Here is a 22,278-nt window from a genome sequence, read left to right on the forward strand (position 1 = left end):
AATTTTCTTTCAATGTTGCTTACAATTTCTTCACTTTTATAGCTTATAAAACTCCAAAAACAACTAGTGAAAAACACTTTAGCGTGACTTAGGAATAAAACGGCTCACAGAGACGGTCGCTTTATCAGTTTATTGTCTTTAATCATTGCTCATAAACACGATATAAAGTTCTATGGATCTTCAGTGGTTATCACCTTTTATTATCGCTTTATAAAACAATATAAAAAACAAGAGTAAAAGATGTACATGCAGGTAGCAAGTTCTGACTGTGAGTGGAATTAAGTGTATAAACTGCAGCTCTACTGGTAGCCAAGTACACGCATTTAAATGCATTTATAATTATAATATGGCATTTTACCAGTAAAGAGCAAGATGTTAAAGTCATTTAAAAAATTCCACTTTTTCACAACTCTTCATAATAATGTATATGGCTTGACACATGTAAACAAACTGTTGGATGTCAAAGCTCACAATGCATCTGTAGTTCAGGCGGACCACGCCCGAATAGATCACTGGAGTCATCAATGAGAGCATCATTCATTCTATCTATTCTATATCCGTTATTCTGCGGTTAATAAATATATGTTCAGAACCAGAAACGTTCTCCTTCTGTGTAGATTATTCTCCTGAACATCACTACTGTACATCCTCCGAATTACGAGATCGTTTAGAAATCTAAATATTAATAATGATGCATGTAAGCTAATGCTGCAATCGTTTTCTTGCTGACTGAGCTCCCAGCTCCCTTGAGATCATTAACCTGATCACCCCTTATTCCTTAATCCAGGAGCTCTGTTATCTCGTTTTTCGTCTATTTTTAACTTATCGTGCCAACAGTGGTCTCTTTCTCACCAAGCTTCTTCTTTTAGGATATGACTTAATCCAATATAAAAAAAAAATACGCAGAACTAAATGTATGTGGTTCTGAACATATTTATTTACTGCAGAACTTAGACCCACTTAGACCACAAGTCAATCTGAGACTTACATCACGTAGGCAGTGCTTAAATGCGCTACATTTTATTATTATAAAATATTTTTGAAATATTTTACACTATATGGACAAAAGTATTTGGACACCTGTTCTTACATTATACCTGGACCCTGGACTTACACTTACTGCTGTGAGGATTTAATTGCAATCAACACTTTTCGCCCAATAGATTCATGTTTGTTTATCTCTTCCATAGAGTCCTATTCTATTGGCAATACGTCTCTCTAAAGTTGCGAGTGTATGTGCATTTGCATGTCTGCAATGTGTGCAACTTAAACTAACTGAATTTAGTAAGCATTCATATAGTAAGGGATCTCCACAAACATTCAGACATATATTGTAGTCTAAAACAATACAGTATATACTGTAGGTTATGTGTTACAGTTCATGTGTATGGGCTAGGGCTGCACAATTTATTGTTTCATCATCAATATTGTCGATATGTTTTAACAATGTTCAATTTAATTTAGATTTTTTTATGTTTAAGTAAAATGAACATTGTTGTTTAATTCTATAAACTACAGACAACATTTCTCCCAAATTCCAAATAAAAATATTCTCATTTAGAGCATTTATTTACACAAAATGAGAAATGACTGAAATAACAAAAAGATGCAGAACTTTCAGACCTCAAATAATACAAAGAAAACAAGTTCATATTCATAAAGTTTTGAGAGTTCAGAAATAATCAATACTTGGTGGAATAAACCTGTTTTTTTTTATCACAGTTTTTTTCATGCATCTTGGCATCATGTTCTCCTCCACCAGTCTTACACACTGCTTTTGGATAACTTTATGCTGCTTTACTCCTGGTGCAACAATTCAAGCAGTTCAGTTTGGTGGTTTGATGGTTTGTGATCATCCATCTTCTTCTTGATTATATTCCAGAGGTTTTTAATTTGGTAAAATCAAAGAAACTCATAATTTTTAAGTGCTCTCTTATTTTTCTAGAGCTTTAGTGTAGTTTGGTGGTTGTCGGGCAAATGGAAGGAAGACTTGGATTTGGAATGGGCGAAAAAGAATAGGAGCAACAATATATCACAATATATACACAATATATCTTTTTATCATTGATATTGCAATGTGGCAATCTGTCATATTATCGATTATATCTACCCAGTATTGTTTAGTTAAATCATTGATACACGGATCCCATTATTAACCTCATAACATGTTGTATCTTTGATTTCTAGTGAAAATCAATGAAAATTCATTTATTTTTTTATATCGCAAAACAACAAAACATCGCTATGTCATTTTCTTTTCAATATTCAATATTGTGCAGCCCTAGTTGGGCCAATACGTAACAAAAGCTAATATATTACCACCCTCAGTGGACAGTGTGAGTGAGTGCAGTGATTAGAGTCCATTTATTAGAAGAGGTGTCCACAAACATTTGTTCATATAGTGTATGTCTAAAGTGTGTGCTGCTAAAATTGTACATTATAATTCAAAAATATCTGATTTCTATGATAAATAAATAGGTAATGTCTGAAATGACATTATCAGTAGTCGTGTGCGGGCACTGGAGGCACAGGCACTTAAAGATCATGCCCCACGGGGGCGACATGTCGGGCTGAGAGGAACCGGGTCAGGGCTCTCAGCAGGATCTGCCCATAGCTAATGTACGTATGGCAACTGTGAAGCTTCAGCTTGATTCCTGTTCGTGTTCGTGTGGGCGTACGTACTCCACCGTATATCACTCCTAACACTTTCTGTCGTTGCCATTCAGTCATTCCTTCCAGTTTCTGTCATTTAGCAGGAACTGAGACGTCCAAAAATAAAGTTCAGCAGCAAAAATCCACTTCTGCTATCTGTAAAAAGAAAAAAATATATATATTCAGATCATACCTTTGGTTTGACACTGAAGCATTTTGGTGCTCTTAGGCTGACGAAACTCTTATTCTTCCTTTCCTGGGGTCGCCCTGATGAGTGCCAGTTTTTTTATCATAATTTTTTTTTATGTTTTTCTCGAAATTGACTTTCGAATCACTGACCTTCATTTCTAAAAGTCATTTCTTTACTGTTATTTACTTAGTTGAGTAGTTCTTAAGAAGAGATTTGGAGGGGTTTTAAGGAAAACAGGGCTGTAAAAGCTCTGCTTTTTAAAAAATTGCTGTTTGTATTTATTGTAATGCTCAAAGTTTTACTGAGCTAATAAAACACTTACTTCACAGATAAGAATAAAAAGTACCACAGTTGCGAAAAACATTTGCACAATACTGTATAAAGACTTTTTAACAATTATTTAAAAGCTGTCTGACCAGTGGAAGGATGGTCCTCCCAAGGTTTCTTCATCCTTCAGCACTGAGGGAGTTTTTCCTTGCCACTGTTGCTCATTTCCGGGGGTTCTGTATTATATTTTTATTGTCTTGCCTTTGTTTTTTATGACAACATCAGTTGTAAAAGGCGCTATATAAATAAAAGAATATTTATTTGATTTGAAAAATAATTTAAAAACCCTGAATTTAAGGTGCTGTCATGCCTGACGCTGTCAGTCTGCCTGCTCTAGTACCAAAGTTTGCCTGCTACTACCAAAGACTCCAACTCCCAGCATGCTCAGACCCTGGACTACAGTGACACTGCTGTCGCGCTCTGCCTCACCGTCCTACTAATTAGATGATTACTTGATTACTACCAGGTGTTTCCCCCTGTATATCAGGCCCCATGTTCCTCTACCTAGTGGCCGAGTATTACTTGGTTGCGTTTCATTGCTCCCTGTATTTTTTGTCATTGACCTGTTTCTTTTTCTAGTTTCATCAAATTTTAACTTGTGCCGTCGCTCACCCCTAATGGATATCAGAATAAGACTCTGCAACTTACAGCGCTGTATCCTCTATGTATTCCGGATCATCGATGGTCTCCAGGCGTCGCTGGCAGGCATCGAGGATCTTCTTGCGGGGTCCGAGGGGGATGTGGATGCTCTTGAGGTCGTCGTCCGAGCACAGCAGCAGCGCTTCCAGGTCAATCTTCTCCCTCTTAAAGATGGGGATGAACTCGTGCATGCTCTGAGTGGCCAGGAACACTTCCAGCGGGTTACTCTCCGGCTCGTCGTCATCGTCCAGACCCAGCTCCACCTCGTCCCAGGGAAGCTCCTCCACGTTCCGGTCCTGGAGACTCCGTGCACTGCCGATACTGTCCTCGTCCAGACTGGGGGAGCGCTGCAGGCGACTGCGCAGGCGAACGTTGGGGGCTCGTCCGCTACTGACAATGCTTCCCTCGTCCCGGGCGCCGATACCGAACAGGCCGCCGCTCACGTAGTTGCGTCGGAAGACCATGGTGCCCAGACCCGGCCGGTTAAAGAGCGAGTCGTGACCCGAGTCCGTGCTGATCTCAGAATAATCCACATCCACGCCGTGCAGGTCCGGCTCGCTGATGGCACGCGAGACGGCATCCTCGTCCCGCGGGAACATGTCCCGGATGTTGCGCCGGCCGCGCTCCTTGGGGTTGACGTAGGTTCCCTGCTTCAGGAACATCACGTCGTTCCCAAGCTGCAGGCCGGAAAGTGAGCGAACGCTCTTCCTGCCGTCCTCGTAGATCTTGAAGGTCCCGTCGCCCTGCTTCTTCTTCTCCAGCCTCTTCTGAATCTTCGTTTTGCCTCTGGTCGTGGCGTGGAGAGTAGCCTGAAACATTAGACACCACGAGACCTTAAATTTCAGTGCCCATAACTTAAACTTTTAAAATTTCCCTTTTAAGATCCTTAACCCTTTCAGACAATGAATCCATTACAATGGACAGCATGTATTTTCTTTATTTTAAAATATTTTGTTGTAAATAACACTATTTGAGCCTTTAAGTCAAAGTAACAGCTGATTTTACCTAATTGAATCTGATTTTTTCGTGGCTTTTTTAATGTTTAGGGAGGATTTATGAAATAAAAAGGGCAATATGAAATATAAAATATTACACACAGGCTTCCAATTGCAATAAAGGTAAAAAAAACTTATATTAGAGAGTTTATCTGTGCATTACAGACAAAAAAACTGGAGAAAATACCCAGACTTTTGCTTGGTGTGCAATTTTTTTTTTGCAATTTGGGAATTGTAGGACCTAAAAAGTTGTTTTTGTACAGGAAGTCTTTACTTGTTTTTTGCAAACAAAAAAACACCTTTGGAGAAGGTAGTTTATTTTTATTATTTAAAATTATCCTTGCCATTTGGGACCAGAATAACCCATTAAAAGTCTAAAAACTAAATTTTAGCTTTCAACAGTAAGTGAACAAACATAAAATGGATGAGATTTGTTTTATGTGTCTGTCAGACCTGGCTGCAGAAACTTTTGACTGGGATTCCTGTAATGTCCCCATATGAGGATTCCGGGTCTTCCTAAGAGAAATAACTATAAACCTCAATTTGTGCCACAAATATGAAAATATGAAAATCTCTAAGTTATCAACACTGGCTCTCTAACAATGCTGTTAGTGTTTATTACTGTTGATGAGTGGTTGTCGTGGTTACAGAGCAACTTGCAGAAAACGACTGCAGTAAAACCTCAGTCACTGCAATAAACCCTCACCGTTACCCCTTAGTTAAGTGATTTGTCTGAGGGACAAACTCAAGTGATTCCATACGGCTAGGGAAAACCTGCACAGTTCACAGTTTTCGTGCATCTTGGCATCATGTTCTACTCCACAAGTCTTACACACTGCTTTTGGATAACAGTGATCTTGATCATCCATCTTCCTCTTGATTATATTCCAGAGGTTTTCTATTTGGTCAAATCAAAGAAACTCATCATTTTTAAGGGCTCTCTCATTTTTATCCAGAGTTGTTAATAAATGTGTCGATCTAATCATTACAAATACAAATTGAATATACTAAATAATGCAAATGACCATTATTACTACCTTCAGAAAAAATATGCTTTATCGTGACAACCCTACTATAAACAACATGTACTAAAAAATATATGCTGATATTGTGTTATGGTTCAGTCCTACCTGTGAGTATGGCACGCTGGTGGCAGTGTTGAAGTGGTGCAGCTTGCGGCTCAGGGTGCTGCTGCTGTAGCTGGAGAAGCTCATGGCATCAGACACGGACGCCTCGGTGGCCTCCTTCTGGAACTTGCGCTCCATGCGGCGGTGATGCTTGCGCTGCATTTTCACGCAGTCTTTGATGCGCCGCTCGGCGTCCCGGAAGGCCCGGTCCTTCAGTTTGGCCACCAGCTTGGGGTTGAGGGCCGTCTGCTTGGCGGCGATGGAGTCCAGGTACCGTACGCAGTCCATGTGGTTCTTGGTGGCGGCCATGTCCAGCGGCGTGTGGTAGTCGTTGTCCAGGCACCAGGTGTTGGCGCCGAACGACACCAGGAAGGACAGGCAGTTGAGATGGCCATTGGCAGCAGAAAGGTGAAGCGGTGTGTTCCCCCATATGTCACACTTATCAGGGTTCCCTCTGAAACACAAGCAGAGACAGGGAGTAGTGTGGCGCAGTGGATAACACCACTACCTGCCAGTGAGCTACCACGTCATGTGGGAGACTGCGGTTCAATTCCTGTTCTGGGTGACTGAATGCTGGATGCTGTGCTACACCAATACAAAAGAGTCCTTGGGCAAGACTCCAAAACACTACAATGACCTGTGACATGATTAGTTGTAAATGTAAATGAGTCGTCAGTGTCCAATGATTGAAGAAGACATTGAACAATCACCTCAATTGTTCATCTTCTTCCCAACATAATCAATGTTCCATTTGTTATGGAAATACATCGATTATCCATTCTATATAATCACATTATCGACTTATTACACCACAGTTAGTTCCGACCCTGCAATGTGATTGGCTGAGAGGCGTTCTATGAGTGCCGTTATCAGCCGGTAATGCACTGTAACCCGAAGCTCTCCATGTATTACTCCGCTACATACAGGTAACCTAGCAATGATGCAGCAGAGCTTACAAGCCAAATACAAACCAAATGCAATATCATCATACACCACTGCGAACTCGTGTCTACAACCAGGCCTGATTACTACCAAACCTGTAGAATCAAGTTAATCACTTAACTAGAACCTGTCTGACAACATGAGGCAGATAAAAGATCTCAAAATAACACATTACGAACAATTTCAAAAACATTTGAGAAAACAAAGTCATTGACCTCTTGATCTATCAGTCAGGAAAAGGTTATGAAGTCATTTCTAAAGCTTTGAGACTCCAGAGAACCACAGTGATTGACTATTATTCACTAATGGAGAAATCATAAATGGAACACTGGTGAACCTTCCCAGGAGTGACCGGCCAATTCACTAAAATTACTCCAGAGGGCATGAAGAACTCATCTAGGAGATCCCCAAAGAACTGCAGGATCTCACTCGCCTTAGTTAAGATCAGTGTTAATGATTCAATAATAAGAAAGAGACAAAAGTGGAACTTTTTGGAAAGTATCTTGCATGTTACATCTGGTGTAAAACTATAAAACACATAATTTCAGAAAAAGAACATCATACTAAATGTGGTAAAACATGGTGGTGGTAGTGTTATGGTGATCTGGGGCTGCTGGACAACTTGCTGTAATTGATGGAAGCATGAATTCTGCTGTTTGTCAGGAAATCCTGAAGGAGAATGTGCGGCCATCGGTTTATATATGACCTTAAGCTCAGGCGTACTTGGGTTCTGCAGCAGGACAATGACCCAAAGCACACCAGAGTCTGATTGAGATCCACAGGATGATCTTAAATAGGATATTTATGCTGGAAAACCCTCCAATGTGTCTCAAATAAAACATTACTTAAAAAAAAAGAGTGGACCAAGGTTTAGGGGCAAATACGTTTTCACACGGCCAGATTGGATTGATCCGATTTTTTCCTTTAATAAATTAAATTATATATATTTAGTCAGGTTACCTTTGTCTGACAATAAACTAAAGGAGCAAAAAAGTGTGTGCTGTGTGTGTTTTTGTTTTTTTACATTACATTACATTACATTTGGCAGACGCTTTTGTCCAAAGCGACTTACAATATTGAAGTGCAAATAATAGAAGAGGTTAAGTACAAAAATAATAGAAGTTAAAAATAAAGCATCTATAGATAGGGCCTTAAGGAGGTCAGAGGGAAATAATGGGATAGAGGAGTAGAGAAGAGGAAGAAGGAGATGAGGTTAGAATTAGTTAGTTTGTTAGAGGTGTTAGGAGAGTAAGTGCTCTTTGAAGAGCTCTGTCTTCAGGAGTTTCTTAAAGATAGTGAGAGATTCTCCTGATCTGGTAGTAGAAGGTAGTTAGTTAGAGGTGTTAGGAGAGTAAGAGCTCTTTGAAGAGCTCTGTCTTCAGGAGTTTATTAAAGATAGCGAGAGATTCTCCTGATCTGGTAGTAGAAGGTAGTTAGTTAGAGGTGTTAGGAGAGTAAGTGCTCTTTGAAGAGCTCTGTCTTCAGGAGTTTATTAAAGATAGCGAGAGATTCTCCTGATCTGGTAGTGGAAGGTAGTTTGTTCCACCATTGGGGAACTCTGTATGAGAACAGTCTGGATTGCTTTGTGTGAGTGTTTGGCAAAGCGAGGCGAGGCGTTTTCCTTTAACATATATATATTTTATAGTATCTTTATATATTTCCTGTAATTTATTTGTATACATAGTTTTAGAATTATTTGTTAATACATTTTCCTGACCTGTTTCTCATTAATATAGGATTAATGTAGGATTATCTTATCTTATATGATGATTACAGGACATATTTAAATATTTAGAGAAATATATGTTATTGTTTTGGTTAAATGACTTTAATTGAGCATAACTGATTAATAATTACTTGTGAGTTTAATCTGCCAATCAGAAAAAATACTATATGCCCCTATTGAAGTGTAATATCTTTGAGAACACAGGTGATGAAATGTAATATGTATGTCATAATAATAATACAGTGTTCATGTTTCAGATGCAGTTATGAGTTCAGCACCTTGAGGTGTCGGGTGGAACGTGATCAGGCTACGCTGAGCTGTTATGACTCTACATAGGCGAGACAGAAACAGCTGCAGGTTATTGTTTATAATGTTTTCCTGTCTTCTCAAGCATAAAACACACGCAGGATCATAGCAGAGCATTCATAATTGATGAGAACGTCACACCGATGAGCACCGCAGTGTCCAAATATTATCTGTACACGAATTTAAACGCTCAGAAAACACAGAACCAAACAGATTAAACAGGATAAAAACTGTGCAGCAGCAAAGCAAAGCAAGACGATCCAGTATGAATACACCAGAGAGAGAATTCATACCGTCTGCCTGAATAAATGATTATTTATCCCGTGACCGGAGGGTCATCTGCAGCCAGGCTGAACCAGAGCATGTGTAATATGACCCCTGGCTCGCCCATGCCGTAACTCTGAGGGTATCCCCTTTCAGGGAAGACCGGTAGGATTGCACTCGGCGTGATGTCACCCTGAATTCCTGCACCGTGCATCCTGCTCACAATCAAAAGTGAACAATTCTGAAGCACTAATCTGTAGTTTTTCAGTTTTGGACTTTAACACCGCAATAAAACTCCAGTGCCAGTCCTGCTTTTCAGTTTTACCAACATTTTACAGAGGAAAGAAAAAGAAAAGAGGAAATGTCTATAAATGTTGCTAGATGATGTAATGCACTAATATGATGTAATGAAGTTATGCACATGAACTATCAGACCTAAATTTACTTCAGCAGTGCAATTCATTTTAATTGTGAGTTTACCTCAGCTGTGATATTCCGGACATGAATATTTTACAGCACTGTAATTTTAATCATGAACATAATTCAGCAGTGCTATTTTAATCAGGAATTTACTGTAGCACTGCTATTCTAATCATGAATTTAATTGTGTATTTACCTCAGTAGTGCTATTTCAGTGAGGAATTTACATACAGCTTGCTAGAGCAGCTTAGCTTTTATAATGAATTTACCTCAGCAGTGCAATTTAAATCATGAATTTACTTCAGCAGTGCAATTTTAATCATTAATTTGCTTTAGCAGTGCTATTCTAATCAGAAATTTACCTCAGCAGTGCAATTTTAATCAGGAATTTACTTTAGCAGTGCCATTTTAATCATGAATTTACCTCAGCTGCACAATTTTCATCAGGAATTTACTTTAGCAGTGCTATTCTAATCAGGAATTTACCTCAGCTGCACAATTTTCATCAGGAATTTACTTTAGAAGAGCTATTGTAATCAGGAATTCTTTTTAAAAGTGCTGTTTCAAACATGGACTTACCTCAGCAGTGCAATTTTATTTACGAATTTACCTCGCCAGTGCAATTTTAATCATGAATGTACCTGAGCAGTGCAATTTAAATCATGGATTTACTTCACCAGCGCTATTCATGTCATTAATTTACCTCACCAGTGCAATTTTAATCATGAATGTACCTCAGCAATGCAATGTTAACTATGAATTTACTTTACCAGTGCATTGTAATTATGAATTTTCCTCACCAGTGCTATTCTGGTCATGAATTTACCTCACCAGTGCAATTTATTTATTACCATTAATTAGATGTAAACAGGTGAATAGAGACTGGTCCTTGACAACACTGTTTGCAACATCCCTTTGAGCTTAACAGTCTAAATGTGCTGAACTTTCCAGGGCAGTTTTAACTTTATGGTTGTATAAAAAAATCACGAGATTTGCCACTAGTCACTTTTTTACAAATAATTTTCTACATGTTTCTGAAAATGCATTCAACGAGTGACAAAATGTTATAGTAAAAGCGATCTTAGATTTAATTTAATCTACCTTTCATTTTTATCACCTCTGTCTGTCCTCCTTATTCCTCCCTTTGTCTTGACTTCACTTCCGGTATCTGGGCAAAAAGCCCTCTGCTGAGTTTTATAATTGGGATTTAATGCCATTTTATAAAATTCTGATGCAGTAGTAGTATATGTGTAATATGTAGTGGGGGAAAACAGTGCTATTAAAATATACAGTATTCCTCTGACTGCTCACTCAGAACGTGTTGCTCTGAATGAAGGCAGGTTTATTTTTCTGAAGGTATCTGGAGCACTTCCTCATTTCCAACTCACAGATAATATACTGTATATCCACAGCATCACTTCCAGACAGTCCTAAAGAACTAAACCTATTGACCCTCGAGGGATTATGAAATTCTAAGAGGAAGATGAAAGACTGTGTGTTCTGTATAACTCTGTGTTTGTTTTAGGCAGGCCCACTATCCCAGTGTTTTATTGTACATGTGATGACTGATACCATCATAAATAATCATATCATAACTTTTACAATCCACTTTCATTACTTCACACAGGTCTCTAATTCAGGCACTCAAAAACGATAAAGACTAAACTTCACGGTGTGTATCTACCACTCCCTTAATGAACTCAAGGGTCTTTTATTAAGGATACAGGAAGCTAAAATGAGAAAGACAGGAAATAGAACTTTGGGTTGGAGTTTGAGCAGCTTTAACTTGTTGTAGAAAGTGAGGAAGAAGAGATAATAGAGTTATAGAAATTAGATTTTTGGTCAACCTGATTTCAGGGTTCTTGCACCTTTTTAAATGTCAAATTTAATGCTTTTTAAGACCTCGATAAATGTAATTTAAAACCCAAAAATGTAGTTCTAATGTCTTTAGTTCTCTTCCCGTTAACATTTGCTAACTTGCTGCTAATTTCTGTTAATATGTTAGCTAACTCTCTTCCGCTAATGTTAGCCAGCTCTCTGCTAACCTTAGTTCTATCCCTGGTAACGTTAGCTAGCTTGCTGGCGCAGTACTTCAGGTGAGAACGGTGGGGGGGGGGTGGGGGTGGGGGTGCTGGCGCAGTACTTCAAGTGAGAACGGGGGGGGGGGGGGTTGCTGGTGCAGTACTTCAGGTGAGAACGGGGGGGGGGGGGTTGCTGGCGCAGTACTTCAAGTGAGAACGAGGGGTGTTGCTGGCGGAATATGAAATAAAATAGCGCGTGCATCGCGTGGGGGAGGCTGTATTCGAAGACAGATTGCGTCACAGCTGCGCAGTAATACACCGCCTCTGTGGGTCGCATCCTTCGAAGTATGCTGCCTGTGAATTGGGACAAACCCCGACACGAGCTGACTCTGGAAAGGAAATATGCACGTGAGGCGCAATATTTTGACGGCACCCCCGATGAAGCCAGTGCCGCGGCACCCTGGTTGAGAAACACTGGGTTAGCTTGATGCTGATGTTAGTATGTTAGCTAACTCACCACTAATATTAGCTAGCTTTCCACTAAACTTAGTTCTGTCCCTGTAAATGTTAGCTAGCTCCCTTTAGCTAGCTAAAGTTAGTATGTTAGCTGGCTAGCCACGAATGTTAGCTAGTTCTCTGCTAAATGCCCCTTACAATGCCCCACTGTGTTTTCCCACTGGAATTAAACGCACAAGTCTGAAAAGATGGATGGATGGATGGATGGATGGATGGATGGATGGATGGATAGATAGATAGATAGATAGATAGATAGATAGATAGATAGATAGATAGATAGATACTTTATTGATCCCCGAGGGGAAATTCTAGACATCCAGCAGCAGGTATAATACACAAAGTTACAAATTGTATACACAAAGTTACAAAATAAAATATGTAAAATATAAAGATAAAGATACATATAAATACAATCAAATAAAAAAATAAAATAATATAAAATGTTTTTTTATTTGATTGTATTTAGATGTATCTTTATCTTTATATTTTATAATTTTATATTATTATTATTATTATTAAATTATTATTATTATTTTTTTTTTACGTAATACTTAGACCAAATTTATAGTAAATTTAAGACAATTTAAGACCTTAATTACCAGTATTTTAATTTAACACATTTTAAGACTTTTTAAGACCCTGGATTTTATCATATTTTGTTGATATATATATATTTAATCCTACATTTTAGTCCTGTCTCCAAAAAGTTTTTCTTGTATATTGCAGACTTTGAAGTTGCCAACCCTTTCTCACAACATTTAAAAGACATTTAAAACAAAAAGAATACCAATCATGACATAAGTTTGTCCCACACATTACCAAATATTAGTGTTAGCTTGTGCTAAATGGCAAAACATGTGCTTAACTGTGATAGAAACATAAAACACATTATTTAAAAGTTCTTACATCTCTATAATCTGCTGACTTTCCACAAACATTAAGTATAGATCCCTCCCTCAGACGAAGTCTGCTGGCTAATCCTGCTGTGAACTGTTTAAAAACAATATTTGCATAATGCATGGAGACAATTGCTTATCTTTACTCACTCAACTTGACCCGTAATCCCAATTTATTTTGTAACGTGTATCAGGTTTGAAGTGCAGGAACAGATGTACTGTATATATTAACAAATGAAATGAAGCCGACTGTCTTCCTACTTCATAGAGCTTTATTTACTCAGCAATCGACAAGAGAAAAAAGAGCACAGATCAGCACTCTTCTAGTCAGAGGAGTAATGTATGCGACTCCTGACCTGGATCTCGATCAGCTCCATGGCGCTCCTGCAGGAGCGGCGCTCATCAATATTTGACAGGCTGCAGTCAGGGCCGTGCAGCAGTGCATTATAGATGAGCAAAGCTGCGAGGTTTTTACAGATGGCAGTAAAGCTGTGGGCAGGGCTGGACTCAGCCAGCACCGGGATTATCCCCTACTTCTCCCTCTGACCCTGATTTCAACGTTTAATTTTATACACAGCTCTCGAACAAAATGTAAGAGCACTTAAAAATGATTTTACCTAATTAAAAACCTCTGGAATATAATCAAGAGGAAGATGGATGATCACAAACCATCAAACCACCAAACTGAACTGCTAGAATTTTTGCATCAGGAGTAAAGCAGCATAAAGTTATCCAAAAGCAGTGTGTAAGACTGGTGGAGGAGAACATGATGCCAAGATGCATAAAAAAACTGTGATTAAAAACCAGGATTATTCCACCAAATATTGATTTCTGAACTCTTAAAACTTTATAAATATGAACTTGTTTTCTTTGCATTAAAACCTTCCAGCATGACAATGACCTGAGAAACACCAGAGACACTTTTTTTGATAATTAAGCGAATACTTTTTTGGCAACATAGTGAACTTCATGTCAGAAACTAGTTTCACGAGATTGAGTAGTGCCAACAGATGATTCAGCAATTAGCAATGGGAAAGTTACCTTTAAAGTAGTTAGTCGAGAGTTGATAACGTTCTTCAGAAGTTTTTCAGATGTTCTTTAGAAGTTCTTAAGCATTCTTTTTGGGTTCTTAGGAAAACCCGTTCTTTCACGTGAGTTAACACCAATAGCCCACCTGAAACATGTACAAATACCTGCTATTGATACAGGTGTGCCACGGTGAAAACTGTTCTTTGTAGTGAACTGTTCCTGCACTGCTAATCTACACAGCTCCTGCCTGAGGTATCACAATGCTCACTATGTTTATTTAAGATCTTTATTTAAAAGCACCAACACTTCAGAATGCATCACATCCAGCCCTATCTCCTGCTGTCAGCTATCAAACCCGAGTAAATAAGACAGATTGCAGAGCAGCGCTATAAAGCTCAGAACCTGACAGTGAGTCTATACTGTAATCTCAGGAGCGCTGAGAGATATATGAGCAGCCGTCATCTATAAACGTCTGTTTACAGGTTATTAGCAGCTTTCCAGCACCTCGCTTTATGTCCCAATAAATTAAGATGGGAAGAGCTTAGTGTTCTATTCATGGCCCTGAGTAAAGAATGGTGTTCTGAGATCTGGTGGGAACTCATGCAATGCAGTGGCCTCTAGCCATGAGCCGTACACCTGTAGATCCTGATCAGGCCTGTCATAATAACTGATTTTCGGACATAGAACTTTTAATTATAGTAATTTTTGTATTTAAACATTGCAATTGAAAGAGTCTCACCAACCCTGAGGTACTATATTCACAATGATGACCTGGGACAATATTATGCTAATTATAGTAAATTTAGTAATTAAATAGTGCAACTGAAGGAGCCTCACCATCCATATACCAGTACAATATTAACAATGATGACCTGAGACAACAATGCTAATTATAGTAAATTTAGTATTTAAACATTGCAATTGAGAGATCCTCACCAACCCTGAGGTCCCTGGGACAATGCCAGCAATAATGACCTGGGACAATATTAACAATGATGACCTGGGACAGTATCAACCATGATGTCCTGAAACAATGGTAACAACATTGATCTGGGAAAATATTATCAACGATAACCAGGGGAAATATTACCAACGATGACCTGAGACAGTATTAACAATAATGACCAGGGACAGTGCTGACAATGCAAACCTGGGACAATGCCGACAATGATGACCTTAGACAATATTAACAACCATACTCTGGGACAATATTAACCACAATGACCTAAGACAATATTAACCATAATGTCCTGAAACAATGCTAACAGCGATGATCTGGGAAAATATTATCAACGATAACCTGGGGAAATATTACCAATGATGACCTGAGACAATATTAACAATTATGACCTGGGACAGTGCTAACAATGAAAAACTGTGACTTACTGTATAAAGTGTGACATATTTTAAGATAGATTCTCCTTAAAACACTAATAATGGATTGTTAGACCAGTTGTGGTGAAATCCAACTTTTTTATGGAAATATTTAGAAATTATTTAGACAATTTAGGCCTTTATGCCGTTTTCAAATTGATCTGATTTTTTAAGTCCCAAGAACTTTTCTACGTGGAAAGTCAGAAGTGCTTTCAGAATCCAAGCTGGCACAAGACACATGACAACAGTGTTAACCTGGAACAATATTATCCAAACCTGGACCTGGGCCAATGTAGGACTTATGTAGAATGTAGTATAAATGTAGAATTTAGTATAAAATTATCTGAATGTTTAACTGGAACCCCACGACTTGAGTCAGCTGTACCGTAATTTCTCTCTGGTTCTGTTTGTAGGCGTGTGAGCAGCTGGTGCACATGGCACTCAAGCCCGGCTTTGTCGGGTACAGATAACACGATAACCAGCATGGTTCAGTTAGCCGAGCCCACTGGCGTCCCACTGGCTGGCGTCTGAAGACTTTTGCCAATTAACCTCTTTATTAACAAGCCTTTCAGCTCCAGGGAGGAAAACAGGTCAACCAGAAAGCGTCTACTGAAGCCCTGCATTGTGTTTAATACTGACCCCTCCCACATTCCCATCACCAGCAGCCCAGCTCACAGAGAACGTTAGAACAACGTTTAGCAACACTTTAAAAAGTATCTAAGAAGGTTAGACTGTAACATTACAGAAATAATGTTCTAGAAATATATATTTTTTTATTTCATAACATTATTAGAACGTTTCCACCATAACGTTCCCAGTTAGATAAACACTAACATTATGGAAACATTCAAAATAACATTTCCAAAATGAATCATTAAAATATTGACACAAGTAACACAATTTGTAGTGACATTGCCAGAACATTTAAAAACATTAAATAAAAATGTTTTAAGAACATCCAGAAAATGTGACAAACTGAACGGTCTAAGGATGTTAATGGTATTTGAAAATGTTTTTTTTTTAAATAGGACAGCAGTATGTAAACTGATAATAAAGTTTTACATCAGGAGACAGAAGGCTTAGGAAAACTCTGTATATGTTGTGAGGTGTTATCTTGTGAGTGAGGTTGATTAAACACTGGTCAGCAAGCACATGGCAAGGCCAAGTGATTTATAGACATTGTAGTGAGGGCTGATAATAGTGGGAGCAGGTGAATTATGGGAGTTGTAGTGAGGGCTGATAATAGTGGGTGCAGGTGAATTATGGGAGTTGTAGTGAGGGCTGATAATAGTGGGTGCAGGTGAATTATGGGAGTTGTAGTGAGGGCTGATAATAGTGGGTGCAGGTGAATTATGGGAGTTGTAGTGAGGGCTGATAATAGTGGGTGCAGGTGAATTATGGGAGTTGTAGTGAGGGCTGATAATAGTGGGTGCAGGTGAATTATGGGAGTTGTAGTGAGGGGTGATAATAGTGGGTGCAGGTGAATTATGGGATTTGTAGTGTCTGGCTAATGTCTGTCAATGCAAACAGAAACTAGCAACTCAGCAAATCAGAAATCCATAAATCACACTTACAGATTCAATGCAGGGGACCTCGCTTCTATATCCCATAACTCAGCCAAAAGCCATGGGACACAGTACCAGTTTTTAGGCAACCATGGATAAGAACATGACCAGATATTACTTAGCCCTGCTGAAAAAGGTCTATTATTAGTAACTAGTAGTAAATTGGGACACATTCTCTGAGTTTGTCTGAGTTATAAGACATGCTGCCTACTTTGGCAGGATTCTTTCTGAGGGAGAAAGGCATCCAGTATAGTTTATTAAGATATCTAGCTATCTATTTATTCTTTTTTATTGGGTTAAAATGCAAAAAGTTGGGCTAAAAGTTCATCAACAGCCAAAGAATGCTCAGAATTTCAGAACTTCATCACTATACTCTGTTCTAAGTGAGCTAGTGCGAACAGCATCAAGACAGCCTGTAATGCGTTTGGGACACAGCCCGGGTGTTTTGGCCTGTAGTATCTGTAGTGTCTGAACCCCAGCCCGGATGAACTCACCCTCTCGCCACTATGAGTCTGAGCGCGTCCAGGTTCCCGTGGTACGCCGCCCACAGGGTGGGGGTCATGCCATCTTCATCAGGTGCGTTCAGGTCCTTCCGCGTGGCCTCCTTCAGCAGGTCCAGGTACCCGTCCCGAGCCGCCCTGTGGTACTTATCATTCATGGTGCTCCCGGACCTCAGCCTCCATCCTGCGGGGTCCGTCACTCTCCGTCCGCGGCGGCGGGCCGGAAACCGGCGGCCCTGCGCTCGAGCGCCGCACGCGACATTCTCCACCTGCGTCCCTCACCACCAGCCCAGCAACGGCCCTCCGGTATCCATAGAGACCGAGGACGCCGCGGGTCGGGGGGAGTGGCCTGAGCTGCGTCATCACGCCGTTAGCTCTTTTTATTGGCTAAATAATTTGCCTCACTTTATTAAAATGATAAAAATAGAAGGACAACTAAATAGATAAAATTATTATTTTTTTGAATTACCGATAATAATACTATAATAAAACAAAAAATATATGACATTTATACAGCTCTAGAAAAAAAAAATAAGAGTAAAAAGTAGGATTTTACCAAATTGAAAACAAATAATATTATATTAAAGCAGCATAAAGTTATCAAAAAGCAGTGTGTAAGACTGGTGGAGGAGAACATGATGCCAAGATGCATGAAAACTGTGAATAACAATGTTCATTTTACTTAAACATAAATCTATGAATAGCAAAATCAAAAAACTTATTCAGAAACTGAAGTGGTCTCATTTTTTCCAGAGATATATTTTTTGAAATTTTGATCACAATTTGAACATACAAACTGTCCTTCGCACTGTCACAATTTTTATAATGAATGTTCCAATAGAAATTCTCCAGATTAACTTGAAATAAACTCTTTTTACATTGAAAATGACACAAAAGTTGAAAGTTAAGAAGGTTTTATCTCTCTCCTGTAAAGTTGTTGGTTTAGTAGATACATATGTTTTATATTAACGAGAGAGACGATATATAAATAATTTTCCTTTTTTTCAGAAATATAAGATAAGATAATATAACTTTATTTATCCCGATGGAAATCACTATGCCCATAGTTATGCAAAGTTACACAGTTACCACATATATCTTAGCAGTAAAGAATATTAACTAAGTTAAATAATAAAAAAATTAAAAAGATAAAAACAAGACAAAATCAGCCTCATTCATTGTTCATTAAATTAAATGTATAAACACTGAGCTTTTTCAGAGTTGATGTGTACTGTATTGTTAAAAATTAACAGCTGTGTTTTGCACAGAGCTTTTCTCATGCTTTATTAAATCAGGAAAGTCAGTAATACATTATGATAGTATACTAACATATGAATATTCATTAGGGCTTTTGTAAATATATATTGTTTTTGTTTTAAGGACGATTTCTACATAATCTGCTTTATTAAACACAAAAAATACAGTTATGCTGCTCCTAGCTTTATAGCTCTGTCCAGATCCTAACACCTTAACACACTTTCAGGTGAATGCTGAGTGGCCCAATCACATGACTGCACTGTCACATGACTGCACTGCCACATGACTGCACTGTCACATGACTGCACTGTCAACAGGAAAAAAAGGTATATTGCTTTTCGGACAGTTCGTCAGGTACCCACCTCTGACTGGATGTCTGTTTATGTGGAAATGTTGAGTTCTTATTTTCCCGTTCAGTCAGAAAAATCTTTCCCTCAAAAATCAACTATGTTTTAAACTGTATAGTCTTATAATTTTCTAATGTATTCCAACTTTAATGCACTTTAATGAACATAGTTTTTTCTCTTATTTATATTTTTTGCCATTTTCTTTTTCTTCTTCTTCTTTTTCTTCTTCTTTTTTATTTTTCTGTCAGATTGTTCGGTCTGACTGTGTGATCTGCCCCTTTAAACCGCTTTTTAAAATTTTATTCAGATTCACTGGTTCTACTAGGGATGCTGAATTATACATTTTAGAATTGTAAAGCAGTGGTCAGTGTTTCTTGTTTCTTTTCCAGCATGCAATAAATATGTAAGCAAGTATTGGTTAGAAATCTAGACATCAATAACCTTTGGTACTGTATATATGGAAACTACCACATATACCACTTGAAATACCATAGTGGCTCCCTAGCAACACCATAGCAACTGCATAGCAACAATATGGCAACCACATTTCAATACCAACCTGACCCTAGGCCTGTCACGATAACAATTTTTTGTGAACGATATGTTGTCACAGAAATTATTGCGATAAATGATATTGTTGGCATTTTAAGACCATTTAATGGCACTAATATAATGATAATATAATATCGTAAAGGAATTGCAGCTTTTTAAAGACAATAAACTTTAGAAAAATAAGTCGATAATGTAATTATTGTGACAGGCCTACCTGATCCCCAAGCAATACCATTGCAACCACCTTGGAAAGCACAGTAATTGCATAGCACACCACATTCACTTGAAATAACACAGTGCCCCCCAATCAACACAATAACAACTGCCTAGCAACAGCAAAGCAGCCACTTAGCAACACCGTAACAACAACATAAGATACCAAAGCAACCCCTCAGTAAATAATAGCAACTAACAATTGCCTAGCAATAACTAGGCAACACAATACCAAGTAAATTAGATACCATAGCAAACCCATCAGCAACCAGTGGCCACACTTTAGTTAATTCAGCAGTGGTGTTATTATATAACGCACAGTGATCCTTTATGATGCTTTCTGATATATAACTGCTGTCAGAACCAAACCTTGTATATCTATTTTAGGTGGACTTTATGTAATTTAACAGGCTGTGAAATCACAGAACTGCACCGTAGTTTCAGTAAGAGAAAGTAATAAAAACTGCTGCCTGGTTAAGTGGTTAAATATATTTTTTAAATAAAACAGTATATTTTTATACTTTTTCTGCTTTGTGTTCAGACATTTAATAATATTAATTTACCTTAATATTTCTTATATTGTCTCCATACTGACATTTTTAGAATTTTATGAAGCTTAATCTGTCCACTCTGTCACAGTAAAATATCACAGTAATTAATATTATTGTAGAAAATATAGATGTATATTTGAAATAGATAATGCTAGACAACTCCAGATCAAACACGTTTCCATCCAACAACAGTTTTTGCTAAAATTGTCCATAACAGGGTGGGTGCATTAATTTAGAGGAGATAAAAGGTCAAAATAAAAAATGTTTTTAAGTTCGAAAATATACATATATACATTTCTGTGTATTATGAAAGTCTTTTTTATATTTTATATTTTTATAGTCTTTTATATCTAACACAATAACTACTTCTAACCTCATTTCCTTCTTCCCCTCCTTCACTCCTCTATCCTCTTATTTCCATTTGACCTCCTTTAGGCCCTATATAAAGATATTTTACCTATTTTATTTTTTATTAATGTAATGTAATTTAATGTAATATAAGGTAATCTTTATTATTAAGATACAGTACAAATATATGTTTTTTACCATTTCTGTTTAGTTTTTAGTCAGTTTTAAGGGTCAAAATGCTCAGTATTCTGATAATGACTTTTATATTATATCAGAATCTCATAATTATGGGTCCATATAAATGGTCTTTACATTAATTAATTTATTAATTCATTTATTTATTTACTCAGTCATTAATTTATTTATTCAAAGCTACAAAAAGTGTCGTCCTGACAGCAGAATGATTTAATCCCATGTCTGGTTTATAGTACAGCAGCGCACTGAGAGCAAGTTATTGATAAGCTCTAAAGAAAGCTGATTATTATTTATTGCTTTACTGATATTAGACCCATAAACTGCTACCAGTGTAGAAGCAGAGTGGTAGCTCTCACTTGTACACACACACACACACACACACACACACACACATACACATTACAGTTCAGTGATAAGATTAAAAGTATAATGTAATTATTTGGTAGTTTGTGAATACAATGGAACAATAGACCTGCTTTATCAGAACTACAGAGCAGTACAATAGAATTTAAGCAGAATTCATATTTAACTAATCTAATAGTGAATAAACACAAACTCACAGTACTGAACGCCTCAGCGCCCTCCCTTACAATAAAAAAGAAAACTTAAACTTTAAACCACTAGTTTTTATGAGATAAGCATCAATAAGTTATGCTGCTTCTCCATCAGCAGCCTGAGTCTGAGAGAGAGAGAGAGAGAGAGAGAGAGAGAGAGAGAGTACAGTAGATCATGCTGTTTCTCCATCAGCAGCCGGAGTCTGAGAGAGAGAGAGAGAGAGAGAGAGAGAGTACAGTAGATCATGCTGTTTCTCCATCAGCAGCCGGAGTCTGAGAGAGAGAGAGAGAGTACAGTAGGCCATGTAGCTTCTCCATCAGCAGCCGGAGTCTGAGAGAGAGAGAGAGAGAGAGAGAGACCACAGTAGGCCATGTAGCTTCTCCATCAGCAGCCGGAGTCCGAGCGGAGTCCGGAAGCCGGAGTGCTTCTGTATCATGGAAAAGTAGTAGGTATATTGATCCTGGAGGTTTACCCCACAGGACAGCTCGGGGTCCCCCACACCCGTATACGTTGCGAGGTGTTATCGTGTGAGTGAGGTTGACTGGGGCCAGGTAAATTATAGGAGTTGGCATGGAAAGAAAAGTGCAGTACGGGGTAATGATGGTGACCTGTGGCTTCTGGCTATAACTGTCCACAGACAGGTGAGTCCACATCCACATTCAATGTAGGAGACCACGCCCACAAATCCCACAAATCAGTGCACCATTTTTTAGCTTCCATTGAACGTGATAATTATGATATATGTATATATATACAGCTCTAGAAACAAAA

The 22,278-nt window shown here is 38.2% G+C and overlaps 1 protein-coding gene across 2 annotated transcripts; it reads right to left on the reverse strand.

Annotated features, from left to right (window-relative positions):
• Positions 1-115: 115 nt before the first annotated feature.
• On the reverse strand, positions 116-17,789 carry ush1ga (Usher syndrome 1Ga (autosomal recessive)). 2 transcript variants are annotated; one of them, XM_022671424.2, is made up of 4 exons: positions 17,484-17,789; positions 5,934-6,384; positions 3,818-4,617; positions 116-2,808 (listed from the first exon to the last, which is right to left on the reverse strand). In XM_022671424.2, exons 1-4 carry the CDS (start codon positions 17,645-17,647, stop codon positions 2,805-2,807), a joined length of 1,419 nt encoding a protein of 472 aa, XP_022527145.1. In that variant the 5' UTR covers positions 17,648-17,789; the 3' UTR covers positions 116-2,804. The 2 variants fall into 2 exon arrangements, with proteins under 2 accessions (XP_022527145.1, XP_022527146.1); XM_022671425.2 differs by lacking the exon at positions 116-2,808 and having other exon boundaries at positions 3,814-4,617.
• Between the last annotated feature and the right edge of the window lie 4,489 nt (positions 17,790-22,278).

This window comes from Astyanax mexicanus, chromosome 19, assembly GCF_023375975.1.
Source record: "Astyanax mexicanus isolate ESR-SI-001 chromosome 19, AstMex3_surface, whole genome shotgun sequence".
Classification (NCBI taxonomy): Eukaryota; Metazoa; Chordata; class Actinopteri; order Characiformes; family Acestrorhamphidae; genus Astyanax; species Astyanax mexicanus.

Coding starts and splice junctions, on each gene's coding strand:
- ush1ga (XM_022671424.2), bottom strand. CDS start 17,647: ATGAATGATAAGTACCACAGGGCGGCTCGGGACGGGTACCTGGACCTG. Junction 6,385..17,483: donor AGACTCATAGTGGCGAGAGG/GTGAGTTCATCC, acceptor CTTGTGTTTCAG/AGGGAACCCTGATAAGTGTG. Junction 4,618..5,933: donor CCAGCGTGCCATACTCACAG/GTAGGACTGAAC, acceptor CTAATGTTTCAG/GCTACTCTCCACGCCACGAC.